The sequence below is a fragment of the Antechinus flavipes genome, chromosome 5 (assembly GCF_016432865.1).
Source record: "Antechinus flavipes isolate AdamAnt ecotype Samford, QLD, Australia chromosome 5, AdamAnt_v2, whole genome shotgun sequence".
NCBI classification, from domain to species: Eukaryota; Metazoa; Chordata; class Mammalia; order Dasyuromorphia; family Dasyuridae; genus Antechinus; species Antechinus flavipes.
In genome coordinates, this window is record NC_067402.1 from 62,928,368 (window position 1) to 62,949,145 (window position 20,778).

Below are 20,778 nucleotides of genomic sequence, written 5' to 3' on the forward strand. Positions count from 1 at the left end.
AACACTGTCCACACCCAAACATACATGCCACACTCACCCTTTATATTGGCATAAAAGAGTTTCCAAATCTCCACTGTAAAATAGACTAATTTCTATGTTCCTATATTGCTAAGTGAACTGTGATAATGTAATCCCTTCAATTTTTCAAAAGTAGTGAGTAGGTAACCGTGCTACATGGCAACATATTATGAGGATACTAAAAAAGCAGTTTAGTGTTACCATCAAATAAGAAACAGTATATTTAATACTGTGCATAATCACCAAGTCTATAACCAATGTGAGAATTCCAAAGATGAATTCTCCATCCAAAGATGAATGCATTAACTTTTTCAGGGATTGAGGGATGGGGATGAGGGGGGTGGTTGGATTCTGGAGTCAAAAGGTTTAAGATGCCCTTCTCCAGGATATGGCCAGGTTCCGTGAATTTCTCAAGGCACTCTCTTATCTGGCTGTACTAGTTCTTCACTATGAGATTCCCCTAATGAGCTCTTCTGATCACCAAAAAATAGGAGAATTCTAGCATTCTCAAACTCTGCTTTGAAAAATGGAACTGAAGAACCTTTTGTAGGAAACTGATAATTTGTCATAGCATTAGGAATGATGGGAATAATCCTATGTAATAGGGAAGGATCAAGAATTGCCTCGTAGAACATGAGATTTCATTCAGAAAAGACATGTGATTAATGAGATGATACATTTTATTTTGCACTTAGTTGCTATGATACATGATTGTAAAGTAGTTTTACTTTTTTCTTTTTTAAGGCTGTTCTTGCTGGTGATTTTATTCTTTCTGCAGCATCTGTAGCTTTGGCACGAATTGGAAATACAACCATTGTTTCTGTTTTAACACAGGTCCTTGAAGATTTGGTGCGTGGTAGGTTGTTTTTTTATTTTTCTCCTTTAAAAATTGTTTCTTCGTCTGGTATCAAATGTAGCAAAACAATAAAATCCCAATCAAAATGAGCTCTTCCCATCTTTGCAGGTGAATTTCTTCAACTGGGATCAAAAGAAAATGAGAACGAAAGATTTGCTCACTACATTGAAAAGACCTTTAAGAAGACTGCAAGTCTCCTAGCCAACAGTTGTAAAGCAGTATGTACGTTCTGTCTTTTTGTCAAGTTAACAGAAGTTTCATATCTGAGCCTTTTGATACTTCTGGAAAAAAGTTCAAAGGAGAACCTTAAAATAGACCCCCCTCCCTTCATCCCAAAAGATTTTCCCCCAAAACTATTCTTGTTGTTTCCAGTTTTTCTATATTGTCTATGGACATTGACTTCCATTCTTTTCTTGAGCCACAAAAAGTTCTCTAAATTAATCTATCAGATTTGCTAAGCATTTAAATAGCTAATATTTTTCTTGGACTGCTTGGAATAGTTGGACTACAGATAATTTTAGTTTCACTGCTTTAAAAATCTACAAAAACTCCTGGCTTGCTTTTTTAAAAATTTATATAGTTTTACAAGGCCCAAAGTTAAACTAAAAGGTTTTGTCATGAATTGCAACCTCTGAAAAAAAGGGCTACCATGATGAAAGTTTTTTTTACTTCAGACTTAAAAACCATGTATGCCGTACAAAGACCAGTCAAGTTAAACCATAAGGAAGAATATGCTAAGGATTCAGTTTTTTGCATCACAGATAAAGGGTAATGGTACTTAAAATATGAAATCTTTATCAGTGACTCATGAATTGATATATGGCTAGAACAATGAAATCATTTCAGTACCTCATTCCACAAGAAATAAATTGATTGCTGGGATGAGAACCTAGGGAAATTAATTATTTTTAGAATTTATTATATAGAAAGAGAGGATAGCTGAGCATATGCCCTAAATTTCAGAAAATCAGATTTCAAAGAAAGAACAGGCAAGATCCTCTGGACTAAAAAAAATTCTAGAAAATCAACAGAGGAGCAGTGAAAAATATTCCAGAATTAAATGCTGACAATAGAAGGGAAAACCATTTCAAAGAGGGGGAATTGTATTGAATCACAAGAAACTCAAAAACCACAAAAACAGTACAGCCTTGGAGAATCAGAGTTTAGAATGAGCTAAAGCCAACAAGAGAAACCAAAAGGTGGTGTTTTTTTCTGTTTTTTTTTTTGTTTTGTTTTGTTTTGTTTTTTTGAGGACGTTTGTTGGGGGAGAAATATCAAAGAAGAGATAGGGTGTTGCTCAGGGTGACTAGAATGATAATAGATATATTTTTAAAATGAATGAACTCTTAATTTCTTGCTATTGATTTCTTGTTTGTCTGCCAAGAAAACTGATTTTTGGACTGAAAAGAAAAGAATTAAAGCTGTTAATGGGGAATTAAACCTCTAGAAAAGTAGTCAGCTAGCTGTCCTTGATGAGTGTGGGTCATTGGACCCAGACGAACTTCACCCCAGATTTCAAGAGTTGGCAGGTGTGATCACTGAGCCATTGTCAGTGATCTTTGAATGATTGCTAGTGATGCAGTGCTTTAATGTTTGCAAGACCCTATTAATTCACTATCTCATTTGAACCTCATTCCACCTTGTGAGTTATTATTTTTTGTATTTAACAGATCATAGCATTATAGAATTAGAACTAGAAAGGACCTCAAAAACCATTGACTCAAACTTCTTTTTAATACAGGAAAAAATTCAGATAGAGAAAGGGATCTTGATCAACCAGGTCATTGAACCCAGGTGTCCTAGACTGCATCAAAAATAGAAGTTAAACTGAAAGGATTTGGTCTATTTAAGTAATTACACCAATAAAAGTCATATACAATGGAGGTATCAATACTTGTTACATCCCCCCAAATTGGAAGGAAACATGATTTTTACATTAAAGGATCTCCCAAAGACTCCTTTGATAAACTGTAGGGAAAACTAGTTTCAGCACCTATAATTCATTGACTACAAGAAATACCTAGCACTTATTATGTTAGCATGCAGTGTGTTCTTAGATAAATGAATCTCATTAGAAGAAGCAATTAAACCTACCTATAAAGATAATAAAATCGTCTTTTCTCTTTTCTCTCCTTCTTCCAGGTTTAAACTGGGTAGAAGTCTATAACTTATCTTTACCTGTTTTTCCTAAATCAAGATCTTCACTCAATTGTAGCTAATTATAGCTTCTCTAACCCAGAATATAGTCAGCAGTTTTAGTCTACGAATGATTGGAGACTTCTTTTTAGAGATTTAATTATTTGATGTGTATCAGCCTTCCTGATACTAGAGTATCATAATTCAGATAGTTTCTGGTTGTGGGTTTTTGTTGTTTTATTTTGTTTTAGTAGTTCTTGATAATTAAGCCAACAAAAATAAAAGCTACAGGTGGAATTTAGCTTAGATTTTTGTCTTTGTTCTTTAATCTTAACATAATTATTTGAACTTATAAGAATCTTTTCAAGGATTTATCAGGTGAAAGAGTTTTTTCCACTTTTTTATTAAAGAGAATTGAATAAAATAGATATAATTATGATTGCTCAGTAGGAAACATGGGCTTTTGAAAGCCTTCCTTTGCTTCCATAAAACACCTGTGTAATTCACATTCTACTAGAAAATTGCTTGAACACACTAGCATTTAAATACAATTTGATTTTTAGATGAAATTTTTTTCTAAGATATTGAAAGTGATATTTTTCTCTTAAGAGGAGACTGAAGAATGAAAAAATGACTTACATTATAATTATGCTATGAGAATGATCCATTTAAAGCAAACTTTATAAAAGTTACTGATTTAATGAGGCAGTCAGATACCAATGTCTCACTGGGGATTCAGCCTGTCAACAAAGCTATTTGCAATAAGTAGTAAGTTTAAAAAAAAAATCCCCTTACAGTATCACCAACCCTGTATACTTAAGGTAAAAGGGCCTGGAGCCATCCTTGGGCCAGAGAGAGAGAGAGTTGTGTACAAAATTCAGCAGACTGATTTAAAGAGATTTTGATAGTCAAATGTCTAATAATTGAAATACTTGAAGAAGTGAAGGCAGCAGTTTTGATAATTCCAGTAGACGCAGTGTGCACATCAGTGATTCCTGAAGATATTATAGATTCATTGATATACATGACCCAAAGTCTTCCAGATAAAGCTCAGTTGTCAGTATACTTGATTTTTCTATTGCCCTTTAGGATACCTGCAATTTTAACTCTCTGGAGGTTCTGTGTTTTACAACTGTACATATATTACCACTGGCAGATTATTGATAATTAAAGGATGAGAGTTTTTTGTTTTGTTGTAGGAAATAGGTTGGAATCACTGAGTATGTTGTAGTTTTCTATATGCTTGTTGAGTCTGTCTTCCTTCTAGTCTGATGTCCAAAAGAACTGATAGACCAGCTTATGGGGCTGCCCTTCCCACTGCACTTCAGGACACAAGTATTCCAAACCTACTTAAATTTTTCTTATGGTGGCTTTAAGTAAGCTATCACATTACCAACAGTGATTTGCTTGCAAGAAATGGCACATTAGGCACCATCAATGAGCTGTGTGTCTACACAAGTGAAATCATAGATCCATTGAACCATATATTCTGTTAAAAAAGGAGGAAGGGAAGGATGAGAATAAGCATTTGTATAGCACCTGATATCTCTTAATCTTCATGACAATCCTGTGGGTAGGTGGTATTATCAGTTTTATAGTTGAGGAAACTCAGGCAAAAAAGGCAGGGAAACGTTTAATATGTCTTAAGAGTTTAGAGAAAACATTGTCAAAATGGACAATTAAAAAAAAATCAGTGAATCAAGGATAGAAATCCAGTTGTTGAGAGTATCTTTCCCAACAAATTATAAAATAAAGGAAGAAGCAGTAGTGTACTTTAAAACAGGTAAACCTTGAGTTGCATGCTGATAGGTTATGGGAATTGGTGTGCTTTTCATGCAAATGAAATTGGTAGTGGTGTGTCCATGGCTGTTAAGGAAATAATTTTTTAAAAGAAGTTATATGGTTAAATGAACATTTTTATATTTACAATTACCTAGGGGTAGAATAAGCCCAAACTGCTGTTTGAGGTGCTGATAAAAATGAGCTTAGCCAACAGTCGTAGTTGTATATGCAAACCAGATTCATGAGAGCTGCCACATGAAAAATCACTGAGATCTTTTCCAGAGCTGAGGATTAAAGGGATAGAATTCTGTTAGGTCTTTCCCACAAAGAAAAATGAATGGAATTCCCAGATGTCCCAAGAAAATGACAGTATTAAAACAGGCCCAGCAGCTTCTCTTTCCCCTCTTCTCCCTCTCCCCCTCCCCTCAAGTTCCTGTTACTGAATAGATTCCTAGCCTGGATGTGATTACATCTTTAATAGAAGATTGCTTTGAGGTGACTTGTCTTTTTTCTCCCTGTTGTATTTTCAAGCAAAAGAACTTTTTAAAGTAAGAAATGTTTATCTTAATGAATTTGGTTTAGTCCTATCTCATGTTTGTTTTTGTCATCCTGTTTTATTCTGAACTGGATATTTGCTGCAACATGGCAAGTTGCCAGTTTTTGGTCTGGCTGCACCATTCTAGTTCTTCCCCTCCTGCCCACCTCCCAGTATTTCCACAGAGGATTATCTTTGTACTTGGTTTTCCTTTGTGGATCACATAAGCTCCCTCTCTGATTCTCTTTTCCACATTAGATTATATGAGAGAAAATAAAAAGGGGTTTTTCTTAAAGATTTACTCCAACATAGTGCTGTTTAAAATTGAAATAAATCTCTGACATAATTAGCTTCTAAGCCCACATCTTTTCAACTTCTGTTATGTTTATAAAATCTCTCATCAGAACAAACCATATTCAAATACAAAACATGTATTATGTTTTAATACACGGCTAAAATCCCTTTTTTTTTCCTGACCTGTAGGAAGATGGCCAGTTTTAGCATTTGGTTTCTTTCTTTTTTTTTTTTTTTTTTTTAATTTTTATTTGTTAATTTCTTATTTGAAATGCTACCTGAAAGCTGTTTTTTTTTTCCTTTGTTTTTATAATAACTTTTTATTGACAGAATCCATGCCAGAGTAATTTTTTTTTTACAACATTATCCCTTGTACTCACTTCTGTTCTGATTTTTCTCCTCTCTCCCTCCACCCCCTCCCCTAAATGGCAAGCAGTCCTATATATGTTAACTATGTCACAGTATATCCTAGATACAATATATGTGTGCAGAACCAAACAGTTCTCTTGTTGCACAGGGAGAATTGGATTCAGAAAGTATAAATAACCCAGGAAGAAAAACAGAAATGCAAACAGTTTACATTCATTTCCCAGTGTTCTTTCTTTGGGTGTAGCTGCTTCTGTCCATCATTGATCATTTGAAACTGAGTTAGGTCTCTTTGTCAAAGAAATTCACTTCCATCAGAATACATCTTCATACAGTATCGTTGTTGAGGTATATAATGATTTCCTGGTTCTGCTCATTTCACTTAGCATCAGTTCATATAAGTCTCTCCAAGCCTCTCTGAATTCATCCTGCTAGTCATTTCTTACAGAACAATTATACTTAAGTGATAATCAAAATTTGGCCTTCTAGGTCAAATTGAGAACTTTTCCCAGTTTATTATAACATTGTCCTTTCTCCCACCCCATATCTGTAGATATCTCCCTGTATGCATACAATATGTACTGATACTGATATTTTTGTATTCATTAGCCAGCGTTTAATTTTACAAAACATGGAAGACAGTGGTGATTACTACTCTGGAGTTTGAGAACTTGGGTTCAAATCTCCTCTATAATATTTGCCACATATGATTATGGGCAAGTCATTTCACTTTGTTTTCTCATCTGTAAACTAAAAAGCCTGATCTAAGCCAGAGGTTTTTAATCTTTCTATGTCATAGACCTCTTTGGCAGTCTGATGAAGCCTATGAAGCCCTTCTCAGATTCACATTTTTAAATGTATAAAATTATATTGAAATACATTTGTCAGTGTGTGTATGTATATATTTTTTTCTTTTAGAGTTTAAAGACCCAAAGTTAAGAGCCACTGGATTACGTCGTTTCTAAAAACCCTTCTTTTGGCTAAGCTTTTGCTCATATATGAGCATGTGTTAACTCATTAGTTAATTGAGGCTGGGGTGAGACAAGGGAGGTACATTTTTATCTTAGTGACCTAAACACTTAGTATTCAAACTGTTCATTTAAGGCTTTTTTAAGTTTGGGAAATGTTATATTTTATCAGGGCTGAAGGGAAAACTGGTCAATTTGGCTTCCCAAGGAATGAGCTTCTCTCCCATGGGAACAATACACTATAATGCTGTTTGGGGAGTAGAGGCCACCTTAGGACGGTGCTTCAGAATCAAGGCCATATGAAGATCTGTATTTGATTTTCTGATCCAGCTTTAAATGTTGATTTTCTTTTTTTCTTTTTTTTTTTTTTTTTAACTTTGTTTCTTGCAAACTGGATTCAGTAGGCTCAGAATGCCAAGCAGAAAAATTGTCAGAATATATTCCAAGAGTTCTTTAAGTAAATTAGGCCAGTTGGTCTTCAGGGGGACTTTGGAAACTCAGGAAAATCTTTAAAAGTCCTATGTTCTACCACTGGGATAAAAAAGGTGTTTCTGTATCTTCAGATTACTCCATTTGAGAATAATGTGTAATTACAGAACAAAGCCAAACCTTTAACAGGTAGAAAAATGCTACAAAAGCATTTGTATGTTTTCTGAAACATTTCAAAACTACCATCAGAGTTAAGCTTCTGGATGGGGATGCAATGGGGGGGGGGGGAGAAGTAGAGGGGAAATGCTGCTTTTATAACATCCGTAGTGTTGCATTTTTACATATGGGTGTGGTCCAGCCTCATTGTGATTTTGAAGGAATGATGCATTATAGAGCTTGAGTATAGCATTAGGTCATTTGAGGTCAGAAGACAATAATCATCTTTGTTTTTCTTAGCTTGAAGTTATATTTTGTTTTGTCAGTTTAGAATTACCTTTTTCTTTCTTTTTTTCTTTAGGCATTTTGTAGGCATATGAAATCACTGTTAACTCCATGATATAAAAGGCATGTTTCTTGGATTTAGTGTAACTACTGTAACAATGGGCAGAACTGGCATTTATATATTAACTTCCATGCATTATCATCCATAATGTCCTCCTTGCATCTAAGCCTGTCCCTTAGATATTAATCTTTATTTTACATAGAAGGAAATTGAGGCACACAGCATTTGTGACTAGCTGTGATCATGAGCAAAGATCAAAGTTGGAATTTGAACCCAGTTCTTCATGAATTCCACATGTGCAGTATTTTCCATTTGTCTCTTGACCTAGCTAATTTATAGAGCACTTTAAAGTTTACAAAATACTTTCTCATAGGATAGTTATTGTAATTTGTTGAAGGTCATACCTTAAGCATCATAGTCAAGATTCAGATCTAGGCCTCTTGACTTTAAGCTCAGCATCTTTTCCATTACACTGTGTTGTCTTTCAGAATCCTTTTTACCTGAGCTGGTTAAAACATAGTGCTAAAAAGACCAAAGTCACAGGTTTGATTGACTCAAATCTTCTAGTGATCAACAGAGCTTTTGGGTATTCCAGAACACCACTATTAACCCTAATCCTGGGCATCTTACTGATAGGTACCTTTGCTCCACAAATAGTTAACATTCACTGTAAAGACAAGGTACCAATCTACCTTTTAATAGAAAAATGTCTCAAAATCATTGCACTACTGATAATGTTATAAGCTTTAACAACAATTCAAACATAGGACTTTTTTTTTTCAAGTGATAAAAGTAAAAGTCTCATTTTAATAGGTCATTCTATCAAATATAGGACTTTAAATAACTGGATATAGTTCTAAATAGAGAGATTGATGAAGGAAATATCTTTTGATCAGAAATTAAATTCTTTTTCATGTTCCCCCCAACTTGCGCCCTTCTTCCCCCAAAACCTTATTTAAGTAAACTTTTTTGTGATAAGGTCATATAAGTTCAAGTTCTGTTCAACAAATATTTATTCATTGTCTTATGTAAAACTCATGATGAAAAAAAAAAGATTCTACCTTCAAGGAGGTTACTTTCTTAGACAAAGTAAATACTAGTCCTTAACAAACATCAGTTTGCTGATTGGGGGGAAGGTCACTGCCATATTTACTTTCCCTGTAGAAATGAAGGGGGGGAAGTCCATCTACTTTTTCTTCTGCAGATCCAAAAAGGCTTATTTTTCACATTTTTCAAAATTAACGAAACTGTATTTCTGATGTTTCTGAATGTACAAATTCTGTTTTCATGTAATTAGACATTTATGTGAGGCAGCATTATACAATGGAACATGCCACATTTAGGCATAAAAACTTAGAATTCTCATTATGCTGCTTTTCCCCTGTGTAACAGAGAAGGGCACTTCTCTGAGCCTCAGTGTGTTTATCTGTGAGGTGAGGGGAAAGGATCTGGGGAAGCTTCCAGAGATTAATGAGCATCCTCAATAAGGCATGGTTAGATTACTGTAGCACATTCTGAAAGGTTTATTATCTTAATTCCTGTCTAGAGCCTAAATCAGAGAACTTCCTTTTTATTTCAGGTCTCCATTTTAGGATGTCCTGATCCGGTGGTTCATGAAATTGCCTATCAATATGGAAAAAATGTTGGCATCGCATTTCAGGTTCTTGAAATTTTTGTTTCTGCATCACTTATGAGAAATATAGCCTTTTTGAAATATTTCCTATGGATGGTGTTCTGCAGTGAATTTTGACATCAGTTCTTTCTACTTTAGTTGATAGATGACGTGTTGGATTTCACTTCATGTACTGACCAGCTGGGCAAACCAACTGCGTCAGATCTGAAACTTGGATTAGCCACTGGTCCAGTCTTATTTGCTTGCGAGCAGGTAGGTTTCATTTTAGAACAGGAAATCTATAGATGAAATCAATGGCTTCTTAAGTAAGTTCTTTTCCGTTCAATAAATTGCCTGGCAGATAAGATCTCCCCTGAGTGGTTTTTGCATTCTTAACATGTTTAAAAGACTAACTATGTGTACCCCACCCCTATTTAATATTCTTTTGTTTGTACTACATATAATAACCCAGCACCACTACACACTTTGGCTCAACACTCACAAAAACTAGAGCAAAACTGGTCAGAAAACAGCATTTCTGGAAGTTTATGGAAGTCCCCAATCCCCTGTCATGCCTTTTTCTCTGCTTAAGGGACACCACGATGAGTCACTGAGATTCACCCATTGAGTTGCCTTTAGTTCTGTGTCCATGTACCTTACTATGGGGCAGATTGTATATTCTCCTGATGATTCTCCCTTTATCAGTTCATCTGAGCCTCCCCACATGCTCCTGAATTCTGTTTTCAGTGTTCCCTTCTGATCATGTGACACCCTGTTGCCCCAGTGGGCTCTGTCAGGGTCACAGCAGTTTAAGACTCTGAGAAAGCTGATGCTGCTGGCCAGTACAAGTGGGGCCCCTGAAGGGCCTGTTGTGGGGGGATATACGCCCTCACACCATAGGATCCAACTTGAGTAGGAGACAAAGGAAATGCTAATGAATGCGCATTCGGGCCTGCCCTTCAGGGAGCTGGAGGTTTTTCTTAGGTCTTTATTAACCCACATGCCATACTAGACCCTCAAAAGTAGGATTCCCCTGTTTTCACTTTCTCCCTCTTCAATTTTTTTTTTTTTAATTTTTCTGCTTATCTGACATCTGCCAGTACAAGATGAACTGTTTGAAAGCAGGGCCTAACCTTGGTTTTGTATCTCAGGACTACAAACTTGGTGCAGTGCTTGCCTAATAGGGAATTCATGAACATTTGTTGGACAGACACCCAGAATGTTATTTGGCTTCACAGCAGAACATTTTCTTTAATTTCTCCCACTGTCATCTCTTCTACACTGAGTTCAAGTTCCTAACCAGACCTCAGGACATCAGTGGCCTAGGCTTCGTTTTAGCTTACCACTTTGTAAAAAGACACAAATGCAGACAAGAAAACAATCAAGAATTAGAAGAAAAGTTAGCCCGAGCTAAAGGACTGGAGCCTACGGCTCCCAGATGCTAGCATTCTTTTTTCATGGGGAAATCCCAGTCACAGGAAGGGCAGCACACTCACTCCCACAAGATTTTTCAGGGCTGCCTCTTGTCAGCACGACAGCCTAAAAGGGGAAGAATCTCAGCCACAAAAAAAAGGAACAGTCTGCCGAAGGGGCTTAACATGCAAGACAAAGCAGGAAGCAAGGGAGCACTGTGTGTAAAAAAATGACCCGTGTTTTTTCTGAACAAATTCTGTCTTCTGACATAAGGGCCACAGGTCAGCTAAATTTGAACTGAGCTCTGTGAATTTTAAAAACAACACAAGTTGGTACACATTGTCAGCAGAGCAGAATGACAACCACCAACAAGCTCCAAGAACCAGCATGTTAATTGTAAATTACAAGTTTCCAAATATTCTCTTCTCTCAAGTCTTAGGTCACTGTGCAGAGAGAAATGAAGACAGTTTTCTCTTTGTTGTAATAGACTTAGGAACTTAAGAAAATTAGTAAAGAAATCAATTTTAGTAAAATAAAGTTGGTCCCCAAATTTATACTTCTAGAACACTGATTTTCTTTGCTGTTTGTTTCATAATAAAGAAGTCTGGTTAGACAGTCTCAGAATACTCTTAATCAGTTCCCTTTAAAGTTTTCATTTTAGCTTACCACTCTGCAAGAGACATAAATGCAGTCAAGAATTAAAAAAAAATTTACACTGAAGAGTCAGAAGCTCTAAGAGGCTACTACACTTAAAAGGTGTCTAATCACATTAAAAAAAAAGTAATCATAAACTCTTGATTATGTGCATCTTTGTAATCATAGCACATTTTTAATCTCGTTGACAGACAATATGTTCCATGGATACTAAGAGAAGCTTTAGGGAGAACTGCCAGGATGAGTCTTGTTACCTTTAAAACTTTATAAGTTTAGAAGTTTTGGAATTTCAGAATTGATAGTGAAATAGAGAAGATCTGAGCACAAGCTTTCATATTCATGAGATATATAAAGCTAAATTCGGAGAGTATCTTTTTTTCTCACAGAAAGAGAGGCCACCAAGTAGTTAAATCCAAACAAGTGTTAAATCCACGTGGTTGTACTTGAATGTGTAGAATTTGGGGAAAACAGCATTTGATATTAGATGTAAATATACCAAACTTTATTTGCTTGGAGACTAATATTCTTTGGTTCCATTTCAATTCAACTTAACAAAATATTAGGACACAATAATCTGTCTTTTAAAAGAGCTTGCATTGTAGTAAAGGATACATGTACACACACACATAAAAAAGATATATATACACAAAAAAGATAACCTGAAATTTAGGATTATCAAGAATCTACCTTAAAAGGATGTTCACAAATAGAACAACTAATAGTTTCATTAGGAAGAAATTAAGACCTCGTATCAAGACTAAAAAGCTAATGTGAATGTGTTCCTCAGTCCATTTGCTAAGTCATTCTATATATTGCTGTCACAAGGAGGAAGGTTATGTCTCCTAGCAAACAGTCAAGATAATTAATATTCAAACAAGTGTAAAGAAGAATAATATGAATAAAGGCAGGAAAGGGAGGTCAGAGCCAGATTATAAAAGGTCGTCAATGTCAGGGAGTTTCTCATTTTAATTCTAAGGACTATAAGGGATCCTTGAAGATCTTTAAGCATTAGAGTAATCAAGACAGACTTGTGTCTTGAAAATGTCATTTTGGCAATTATATATGAAAAAGAGCTTGGAGGGCTAAGAGACTAAGACTACTAGAGTAGTAGCTATGTATGGAAAGAAAGAAAAGAAAATGTAGAGATGAGGATTTAAAGGACTTGCTAGCTCATATATTGATTATAAAAGTCAAATTACACATTTATTAAACACTATACTGTCAGGTACTGTGTTCAGTGTTAGAGATTTAAAGATAAAAACAAACCCTGTGTTGCAGTATCTTAGCAATAAAAATAAAATGTTAGATGGAAATTTTACTTTCTATTAAAAACTAGTAGTAAGTGTTGTTTTCCTTTTTATTAGTTCCCAGAAATGAATGCAATGATAATGAGACGGTTCAGTTTACCAGGAGATGTGGAACGTGCTCGGCAATATGTATTGCAAGTAAGTACCACACATCAGTTTATAGATCACAGTTTTAAAGTCAAGCAAAATAACTATAAAATGTTATAGAAGTAATGACTAATTTGTCAGTGGAGAAATAGCTGGCTTTTTAATCTCACGTCCCTTCTTACCCCTAACATGTCTTCCCATCTAGGATTGCTTTTCTGGAATGGTACCATTCATCCATATGTAAACCTTGGGATCATCCTTTTGCTCATCAAGTTCTGCTAATTCCTTCTTCCTGTATTGTTCATTTTCATTTAGACCTCGTACCAAGTCATTCTATATATTGCTGTCACAGGAGGAAGATTATGTCTCCTAGCAAACAGTCAAAATAATTAATATTCAAACAAGTATTGTCACTTTGAGAGTCTACATTTTACTTCCTACATTAATTCCTACCAATATTAGCCACTGATACATCTTGAGAATTGTCTTTAAAGCTAGTACATACCATGGTATTCTTGATGTTAGCACAGTTTGTGATTTCAGAGTAACCATTTTGGTCTAATGTCTTGAGATGACATGAGAGAGAGATAGAGAGAATGAGAGATGGTATGTGTCACATTGTGGTCAGTTATTTGTGAAGTGATTAGAAAATATCTTCAAAATCTTAAGATCCCAAGACTGAGATTTAGAAAGGTACTAAGAAACCATTTAACTTGACTCTTTCACGTGATTGATAGAATTGTCCATTTTCACACAGCTAATGGTCTATCCTACTGTTTAGCACAAAATCACAATTTTAGTCCCCATTCTTTATAACTATAAAGCCAGCTCAACTTTAAGGGGAGACCTTTAGTCAAATTAGTTAAAGGGAAGAAGCCAGCCAACAAATGACCCAAGAACATAGCAAATGAAGAGTTGCTACGGACCCAGGATAACCTTTTGTGCCTCCTAGCATGAATAAGCCTGGTGATGGAGGAGCCACAAGATGTCAATTGATGAACTCTTTAAAAGCTTTAACTACCTGACTTAATAGTCCTATAAAAATGACGGTTTCTAAGTCCACCTTAAAGTTTTTCTTCATTTGATCTTTAGGGACTTATTGTTTGGAAATCAGTCAACTAATCTACTGCTATGTCGTGTCATCCTGAAATCATCTGATTTCACAGTTAGTGAGGCTCTTACGATAAATGATTGGTTGAGATTCCACTTGTCCCTCTCTTCACTAGAGAGTGAAGTTGCCTTGGGAACAGATTTGCCCAGGGTCACACAGAGTTGTCCAAGACCAGTTCTCCGTTCACTAGGCTGTGCTGCCTTGACCATTCTTCCAAGTCAGGGCAAGTTAATACAAGGCTTACACCAATTTTTTGTTCATGGATAATATAACATAATTATGTTAGAATATTGAACACACTGAAATGATTTTAATATGGCAATGGGAGGCTGGTACTTTCAGTAACATGCAATTTTTCTCCTCCTGCAGAGTGACGGTGTGCAACAAACAACCTACCTCGCCCAACAATATTGCCATAAAGCAATAAGGGAGATTAGTAAACTTCGACCATCTCCTGAAAGAGACGCCCTCATCCAACTCACAGAAATTGTACTCACACGAGATAAATGACATCTTCCCATTTTCTGTGGCAGCTATTTACCAGACTGTGCCTAAACAATTTTATGGAACACTTTTTTTTTTTTTTTTTGCCTCCAGTGCAGATTACCAAAAATCTTTTTTTTTTTTTTAATCATTTCAAACTTGTTTATTGGCAATTTTTAAAAGAACTTTTTAAAGCCAGTTGTATTGAAGGAAGCCATAACTATGTCATTAAATCATCTGAATTTGTCCTTGGTTCTAGTGCTGTAAACTTTAATGGGGGTATTATTTATGTGTGATATTGTTTACAATGTTAATATCCACATGTAAGGCCACTATAATAAATAATCAATGTTTAAAAGATTTGGGTTTTTTTCACCTTTTCCTACAGAATGTTAAAGTAACAAAAAAAAACAGCAAACTTCAGGTTCAAGCTTAAATTTTGGTTATATTTAACAGTACCCAAAATTGTATAGAGGAGAATGATTTATTATAAAAGACTGTACATAAAATTTAGACAACAGGTTATATACAAATTAAGAAAACTTTCCAATTGATAACAGCAAAATGAAAGTTATTTGAACACTAATGATACTGAAAATCATGTTTACAATAAACAAAGGAATGAAGCAATCCACATTGACCTAGGATGAAATAAAAAGTATTCATCTAATTTTCAGAAACAAATGTTTTATACTGATCTTTTTCATTCACTGTGCCAAAACCTGCAACACCTGATACAACTGACTATACTTTGAAATCCAAACAAGTCCTCAGTACACAGAAACCCACATTAGAGTGTTCTACTTTAGATATTCTAAGTAATATAGATTTGGACAAGACAAGAACAGAAGTTGCCACCTCGGAAGATCTGACCAAAGCCCTTAAGTCAAGAGGAGACACACAAAGTGAACATGACACTTTTAATAATGAGAAATGAAGTTTCCAGTTTGGGGATGGTCCCTATTTTCACTGATCAATATAACTATTGTCTTCCTTACTTGATCTTGTTTTAGATCGCCACAGCCAGATAATGGATTTAATAGAACCAGTACAAGTCAACAGCATGCACTTTTACAAAAACTATTTGTAAATGGTACTCTAATGTTCTTATACTGAATCATCACTTGATCAATAGTACTTGAAAAAGGCAACCGTAAAATTCATGGAATGGTAATATGGCAGTAAATTGGACCCCATAAATAGACAAGCTTGTCTAAATTTTAATTACAATAATTTGATCTCTTTAAATCCCCATCTTAGCTTTGAAAGAAAATTTTAGAAAAGGAATTTATATTCTAAAAGTTCAAAATAAATCACTTTCTTCTATGTCAGGGCAAGTTAATATAAGGCTTATACCAATTTTTTGTTCATGGAGAATGTGCTGAGAAAATAGAAGCATTATTCCACAGTAAATCCATACTTTTATTTGTAAAAAAAAAAAAAAAAAAAAAAAGCAAACCAATGAAGGAAAGGACAATACCTTTGGTTCACTTATGTATTTATGAATGGAAAAAGTGAAAATGCAAATTTACTCATTAAAAAAACTTAGGTACAAATTACAACATACAGAAGACCATCCGGGTTTTGTTTCACATGGATACCTGAGCGACTCAACAATTTAATAGATTTGTGTATGAGTGCTCTAGGTAAAGGAATTGGAAGCATCTTGGATTTTTTTTAAAGTATATTTCAATACATAAGTTTGTATGCATGCTTTAAACAAATAGTATAGTTCAAAAATGAGCAAGAAACTAAACAAAAGTATGACCAGCACTAGCATTAAATTTTTTTTTTCCAGATTCTTAATGTTAGTCTAACGTAGTGTTAGTTACCATGCTGCACTGAAAAGTGTAATGGCACAATTGGAATCATAATTCATTAAATACTAAACCCTACTTCCCCAGAATATTTAGGCTGGTCACAAAATCAAGAATGCATAAGTAAATACATAAGCATAACCTGTTACAGACAGTTATTTGTACAAAATGCTCTTAGCAATACATAAACTGTCTCCCAACAGTTATGCTCATGGATCGACATTCAATCATACTGATAAAACAGCATGTCCTGAAAATATGGGCACATGTTAAAACAGTAACAAGACAAATCTGTTCACCATTACAATTGTCCCACAGTATGATTGACTACAAGATCCCACTTCAGAAACAAAAGCATTTTAATCAGTATAGTGCATGATTGATTCAACGTAATTTCCAGGGAACAAGCCAGTCACTCGATTGCAGACTCCTTCATACCATCCGTCATCATTCTTCTTTATAACATAAATGATTGCACCCTCCATAAAAGACAGCTCATCATCTTTGTCTTTTGTATAATCATATATAGCAACAACTACAGGGAGGAAAAAAAAATTTGAAATATTGAATAAGCATACTAACATGATCTATACACATTGCCATGATACATCAAACACAACAAATTCAATTATTTCAATGAAGTTTTTTTCAAACTAATCACAGTATATATGGCAGTAGTTGACCCCACATTGCTGGTTAAGTGACAATTTAATGCTAGAAATATATTTTTATTTTATTTTCTTATTAAAACTTTTTATTTTCAAAATATATGCATGGATAATTTTTCAACATTAACCCTTGCAAAACCTTGTGTTCCAATTCCTTCCTCCCCAAGATGGCAAGTAATCTAATATATATTAAACATGATAAAAATGTTAAATCCAATATATGCATACATATTTATACAATTACCTTGTTGCAGAAGAAAAATATATTTTGATACATCACATGGGCCTATATTTTTATGAACTTATTTTTATAACTGATGCCCAAAAATGTATTTTTTGTAAAATAAAAATTTAAAGTAAAGTAAAAAGAAAAAAGAAAAAATTTAATTACAAATTACACAAGTTGTGTGTTGTCTTCCCTATTTATTATGGGGGAGTTATATACTACCCAACAAGGAACATGAAGCTACATCCCATTGCAATGCTCAGTGAATTTCAAGATTATGTAGGAGACCAACAATTATTACCATTTTATAATATATATTATAAAATAAAAAGTACCACTATTTTTATTCTTAATCTTGCAATGTATTCAAAATGCTAGATTTTTGTGACAAAACAGAATGATAAATTCATGGGGATTAAAGAGTATCACAGCATTTAAGATTTTAAAACAACCAACAAAGAAAAAGGAATAAGAAATCCATCTTGTCAGTGAAAGGAATTCTTTCAAAAAGTGATGTGAAGTCTAGGGGGGAAGAGGCTTTTTATTACAAAGAGAAAGTAGCAAGACGTCATTTATTTCATTGAAAAGAAAATTGTTTCTTTTTGCTCAGAAGCACAGATTCAGGAAGAAAACTTGTAGTGATTATGACAAAGGTTTCATGTGGTTATTAGTCATCAAAGAGAACGAAAAATGTGGCTCATCTTGGTCCTCAACACTTCAGCTGTGGATCAGTGAATTAAAATCATTATGTTCTTATAGTCATGTCCAACTTTTCTTTTAGAATGCTAAAAGGTGAAGAATGAAAAAGGGAACTTTGAGACACTGTAACCAATATTCCCCAGAACAAAGTCTGCCCTCTCTCTGGGCATCATCCCTGACTGGGCAAGCAGCCTCTGATCCAATATTTTCAGTTACTAGGAGCTCATTATTTTACAAAGCAGCTGGTTCCAATTTTTTTTTTTGAGAGTTCCAGTTGACAATTCTTTTTTGTACCCTGCTAAAATCTGCCTTCCTGTTAACTTCCACCCACTGCCCTCTGGAAAAACAAAGACATCTAATCCTTCTTCCACATGGCATGCCTTTCAGTATATAATCAGCTATCGTATTATTACCAACTGCCTTCTTTCCGCCTAGCCCTCTCCATCCTTACTGCCACTCTCCTTCTATCTCCACCCCCCACCTCCCATGAAGCATTTATGATCCTGGCCATTACTCCTGGAATAGGTTTCATTCTCCCAATGTCTATATTCAAATGTAGCACCAAAAAATAAAACAATACTTTAGATGTATAGATTCAAGCTGGTAAAGAACATCATGAGAATATTATCTCCCTTCTTTGGGGCATTTTTAGATTTTGGAAACTGTATGGACATGGATTGGAAGGAGGACAGGGAAAACAATGAGGACGCTATTGAGGCAGTCCAGGCAAGAGGTTATTAGAGCTGGTACCAGAGAAGTGGTCCTGTGAGTGGAAAAAAGAGGCTTAATAGATGCTGAGAAGATAGATTCAATTATACTCTTATTACAAAATAGATCCATGGGTCCCAGAAAGAGAAAAAAGTTGAGAATGGTTTCAAAGTCATGAAGCAGAGTGATTGGCAGCATGGTACTACTTTTGACAAAAGTAGGGAGGTATAAGGAATGTAATGGAATGTTATCACATCATAAAAATTCAGGGCAACTTGTTAAGTCTCACATGAACTAATGTAGTTCAAGGAAATAACCAAAATTAAAACATACATGGTGTTCACACAAATTGAAAGACAACAACTTTTAAAAGTATAAGAAATTCAAGTTACTATCAATGATTAATTTTGATTTTCAAGGACTGATGACAAAGCATATTTCCCTTTTCTCAGTAGATTAAGTGTGTGTGTGTGTGTGTGTGTGTGTGTGTGTGTGTGTATATATAAAAATATAAAACTATATAGAAGGACTAACTATAAAGAATACTATATATGGTTATTGAGTTTGTTGGTTTTATGTTAACTGTTTTTCTATGTTACATGAGATGGTTCTATTGAGGGGAGGACCAACACAGAAATACTATTTTAAAATCTAACTCTTTTTTAATGTAGAATGAAATTCCTCAAAGGGTCCCCTCTATACCACAAACTTTAGATCAGTTCACGCATGGTTGCATCTTACCTTTCTCAATATAGCTCTTAGGGGCCCAGGTGGGATCTCCATCTGCATATGGATCACTGTACTGAACAACTGCGGCCTCCTCATCTTCATAATCAACTGGGGGTGGTGGAGGAGGAGGTGGGGAATCATCAAACATAGGAATGTCATCTGGGGGAGGAGGTGGTGGTGGTGTAGGGCTATCAGCAACTAAAAAGTATTCATAAAATTGATTTGGATCAGAAATAATACCAAATAAAAATTCATAATCTAATAAAACTCAAGAAAAGCTCAAAAGTTTATAAAAGCATGCACTATGATAACATGCACTGATTAGGAATGGAAAGCTTGGTGTGTTAAAGCTTATATATGCTTAACAGCTTTTAAAAGATAATTTAACAACAGCAATAAAATAAAAATAAAGGTAACTTGGAAATTTATTATTTGCAGGAGGTCAGGAGGGAATTTTTCCTTTCATAGGACTCTAAACTTGCACTGTAGAAATAGAAGGCTGTTCAATTCCAAAGCACAGGACAATATACCAAATTTATTAGACTAGTGAAGATTTGATACAAGTTCATTTTCAATTCTATCACCTAAGGTCAACCTTATGTTTTAACATTTATACTTTGCTAGTACTGATGGTGATCTTACCCCTAATCTCTACTTGCAGAAGAGCTTTAAACACAAAAACCAGACATGTCACCTGTGGGCATTACTAAGAATTTAAAAAAAAAAAAAAAAACTTTTTTTAACCAGATAAGAGAAAATGGAAATGCTTAAATGGAGAAAAATTTCAAATGAGAATAAATGAAATTCAGTGTTTTTCAAAGTTGTTCATGTGCATGTTGAAATATAATTAAATTTGGAAGCTTATGCAAGAAGCATATTAAGATTTTTAATGATTACCAGTAAAAAGTAAACATGGAAAAAAACCCAAAATATAAAGATGCTAGCATATTAAATCATGAATACATATTTATTATATCAAATCAACTAACATGGTAAATAAAGCCCTGTGCAAATCTAAAAGTGCCATATGAATGCTAGCTACTGTTCTTTTTATTATACAAAAATATTCAAGGAGAGGTTAAGACGGAAAGAAAAACTTGTATTTTATAAAATTTTTAAAATAGTAATTACATTTCTAGATTTAACTAGATGAAGTTGTGGCAATGGGAATATTTATTTCTGACTAAAAACAGAATTATTCTACCACTTAGGTAGATAAAATATGATATCCAGGTCAACAAAAGTTCCTAATTGTAAGTAGTTCAACAAAGAACCATCATTAACAATCCTATTTAATGATTGCTATACAAAATATTGTTGTATTCTTTTCAAAAGACAAAGGGCCAAGGTGATTTAACAATTACAAAATTAATAATGG

At 34.5% G+C, this 20,778-nt stretch overlaps 2 protein-coding genes across 11 annotated transcripts in view; one reads left to right on the plus strand and one right to left on the minus strand.

Annotated features, from left to right (window-relative positions):
• Nucleotides 1-14,911, plus strand: part of PDSS1 (decaprenyl diphosphate synthase subunit 1) — a 31,960-nt gene extending 17,049 nt beyond the window's left edge. For both annotated transcript variants that reach the window (XM_052001029.1, XM_052001030.1), the window contains 6 exons: nucleotides 763-874; nucleotides 983-1,092; nucleotides 9,466-9,546; nucleotides 9,658-9,771; nucleotides 12,930-13,010; nucleotides 14,440-14,911. In XM_052001029.1, the coding sequence (XP_051856989.1) occupies nucleotides 763-874; nucleotides 983-1,092; nucleotides 9,466-9,546; nucleotides 9,658-9,771; nucleotides 12,930-13,010; nucleotides 14,440-14,580 (639 nt within the window). In that variant the 3' untranslated portion in view covers nucleotides 14,581-14,911. The remainder of the gene's footprint in view (nucleotides 1-762; nucleotides 875-982; nucleotides 1,093-9,465; nucleotides 9,547-9,657; nucleotides 9,772-12,929; nucleotides 13,011-14,439) is intronic.
• A 67-nt stretch (nucleotides 14,912-14,978) lies between these two features.
• ABI1 (abl interactor 1) overlaps nucleotides 14,979-20,778 on the minus strand; it is a 92,335-nt gene continuing 86,535 nt past the window's right edge. For all 9 annotated transcript variants that reach the window (XM_052001027.1, XM_052001028.1, XM_052001019.1 and 6 more), the window contains 2 exons: nucleotides 19,413-19,598; nucleotides 14,979-16,905 (listed from right to left, as the gene is read on the minus strand). In XM_052001027.1, the coding sequence (XP_051856987.1) occupies nucleotides 16,730-16,905; nucleotides 19,413-19,598 (362 nt within the window). In that variant the 3' untranslated portion in view covers nucleotides 14,979-16,729. The remainder of the gene's footprint in view (nucleotides 16,906-19,412; nucleotides 19,599-20,778) is intronic.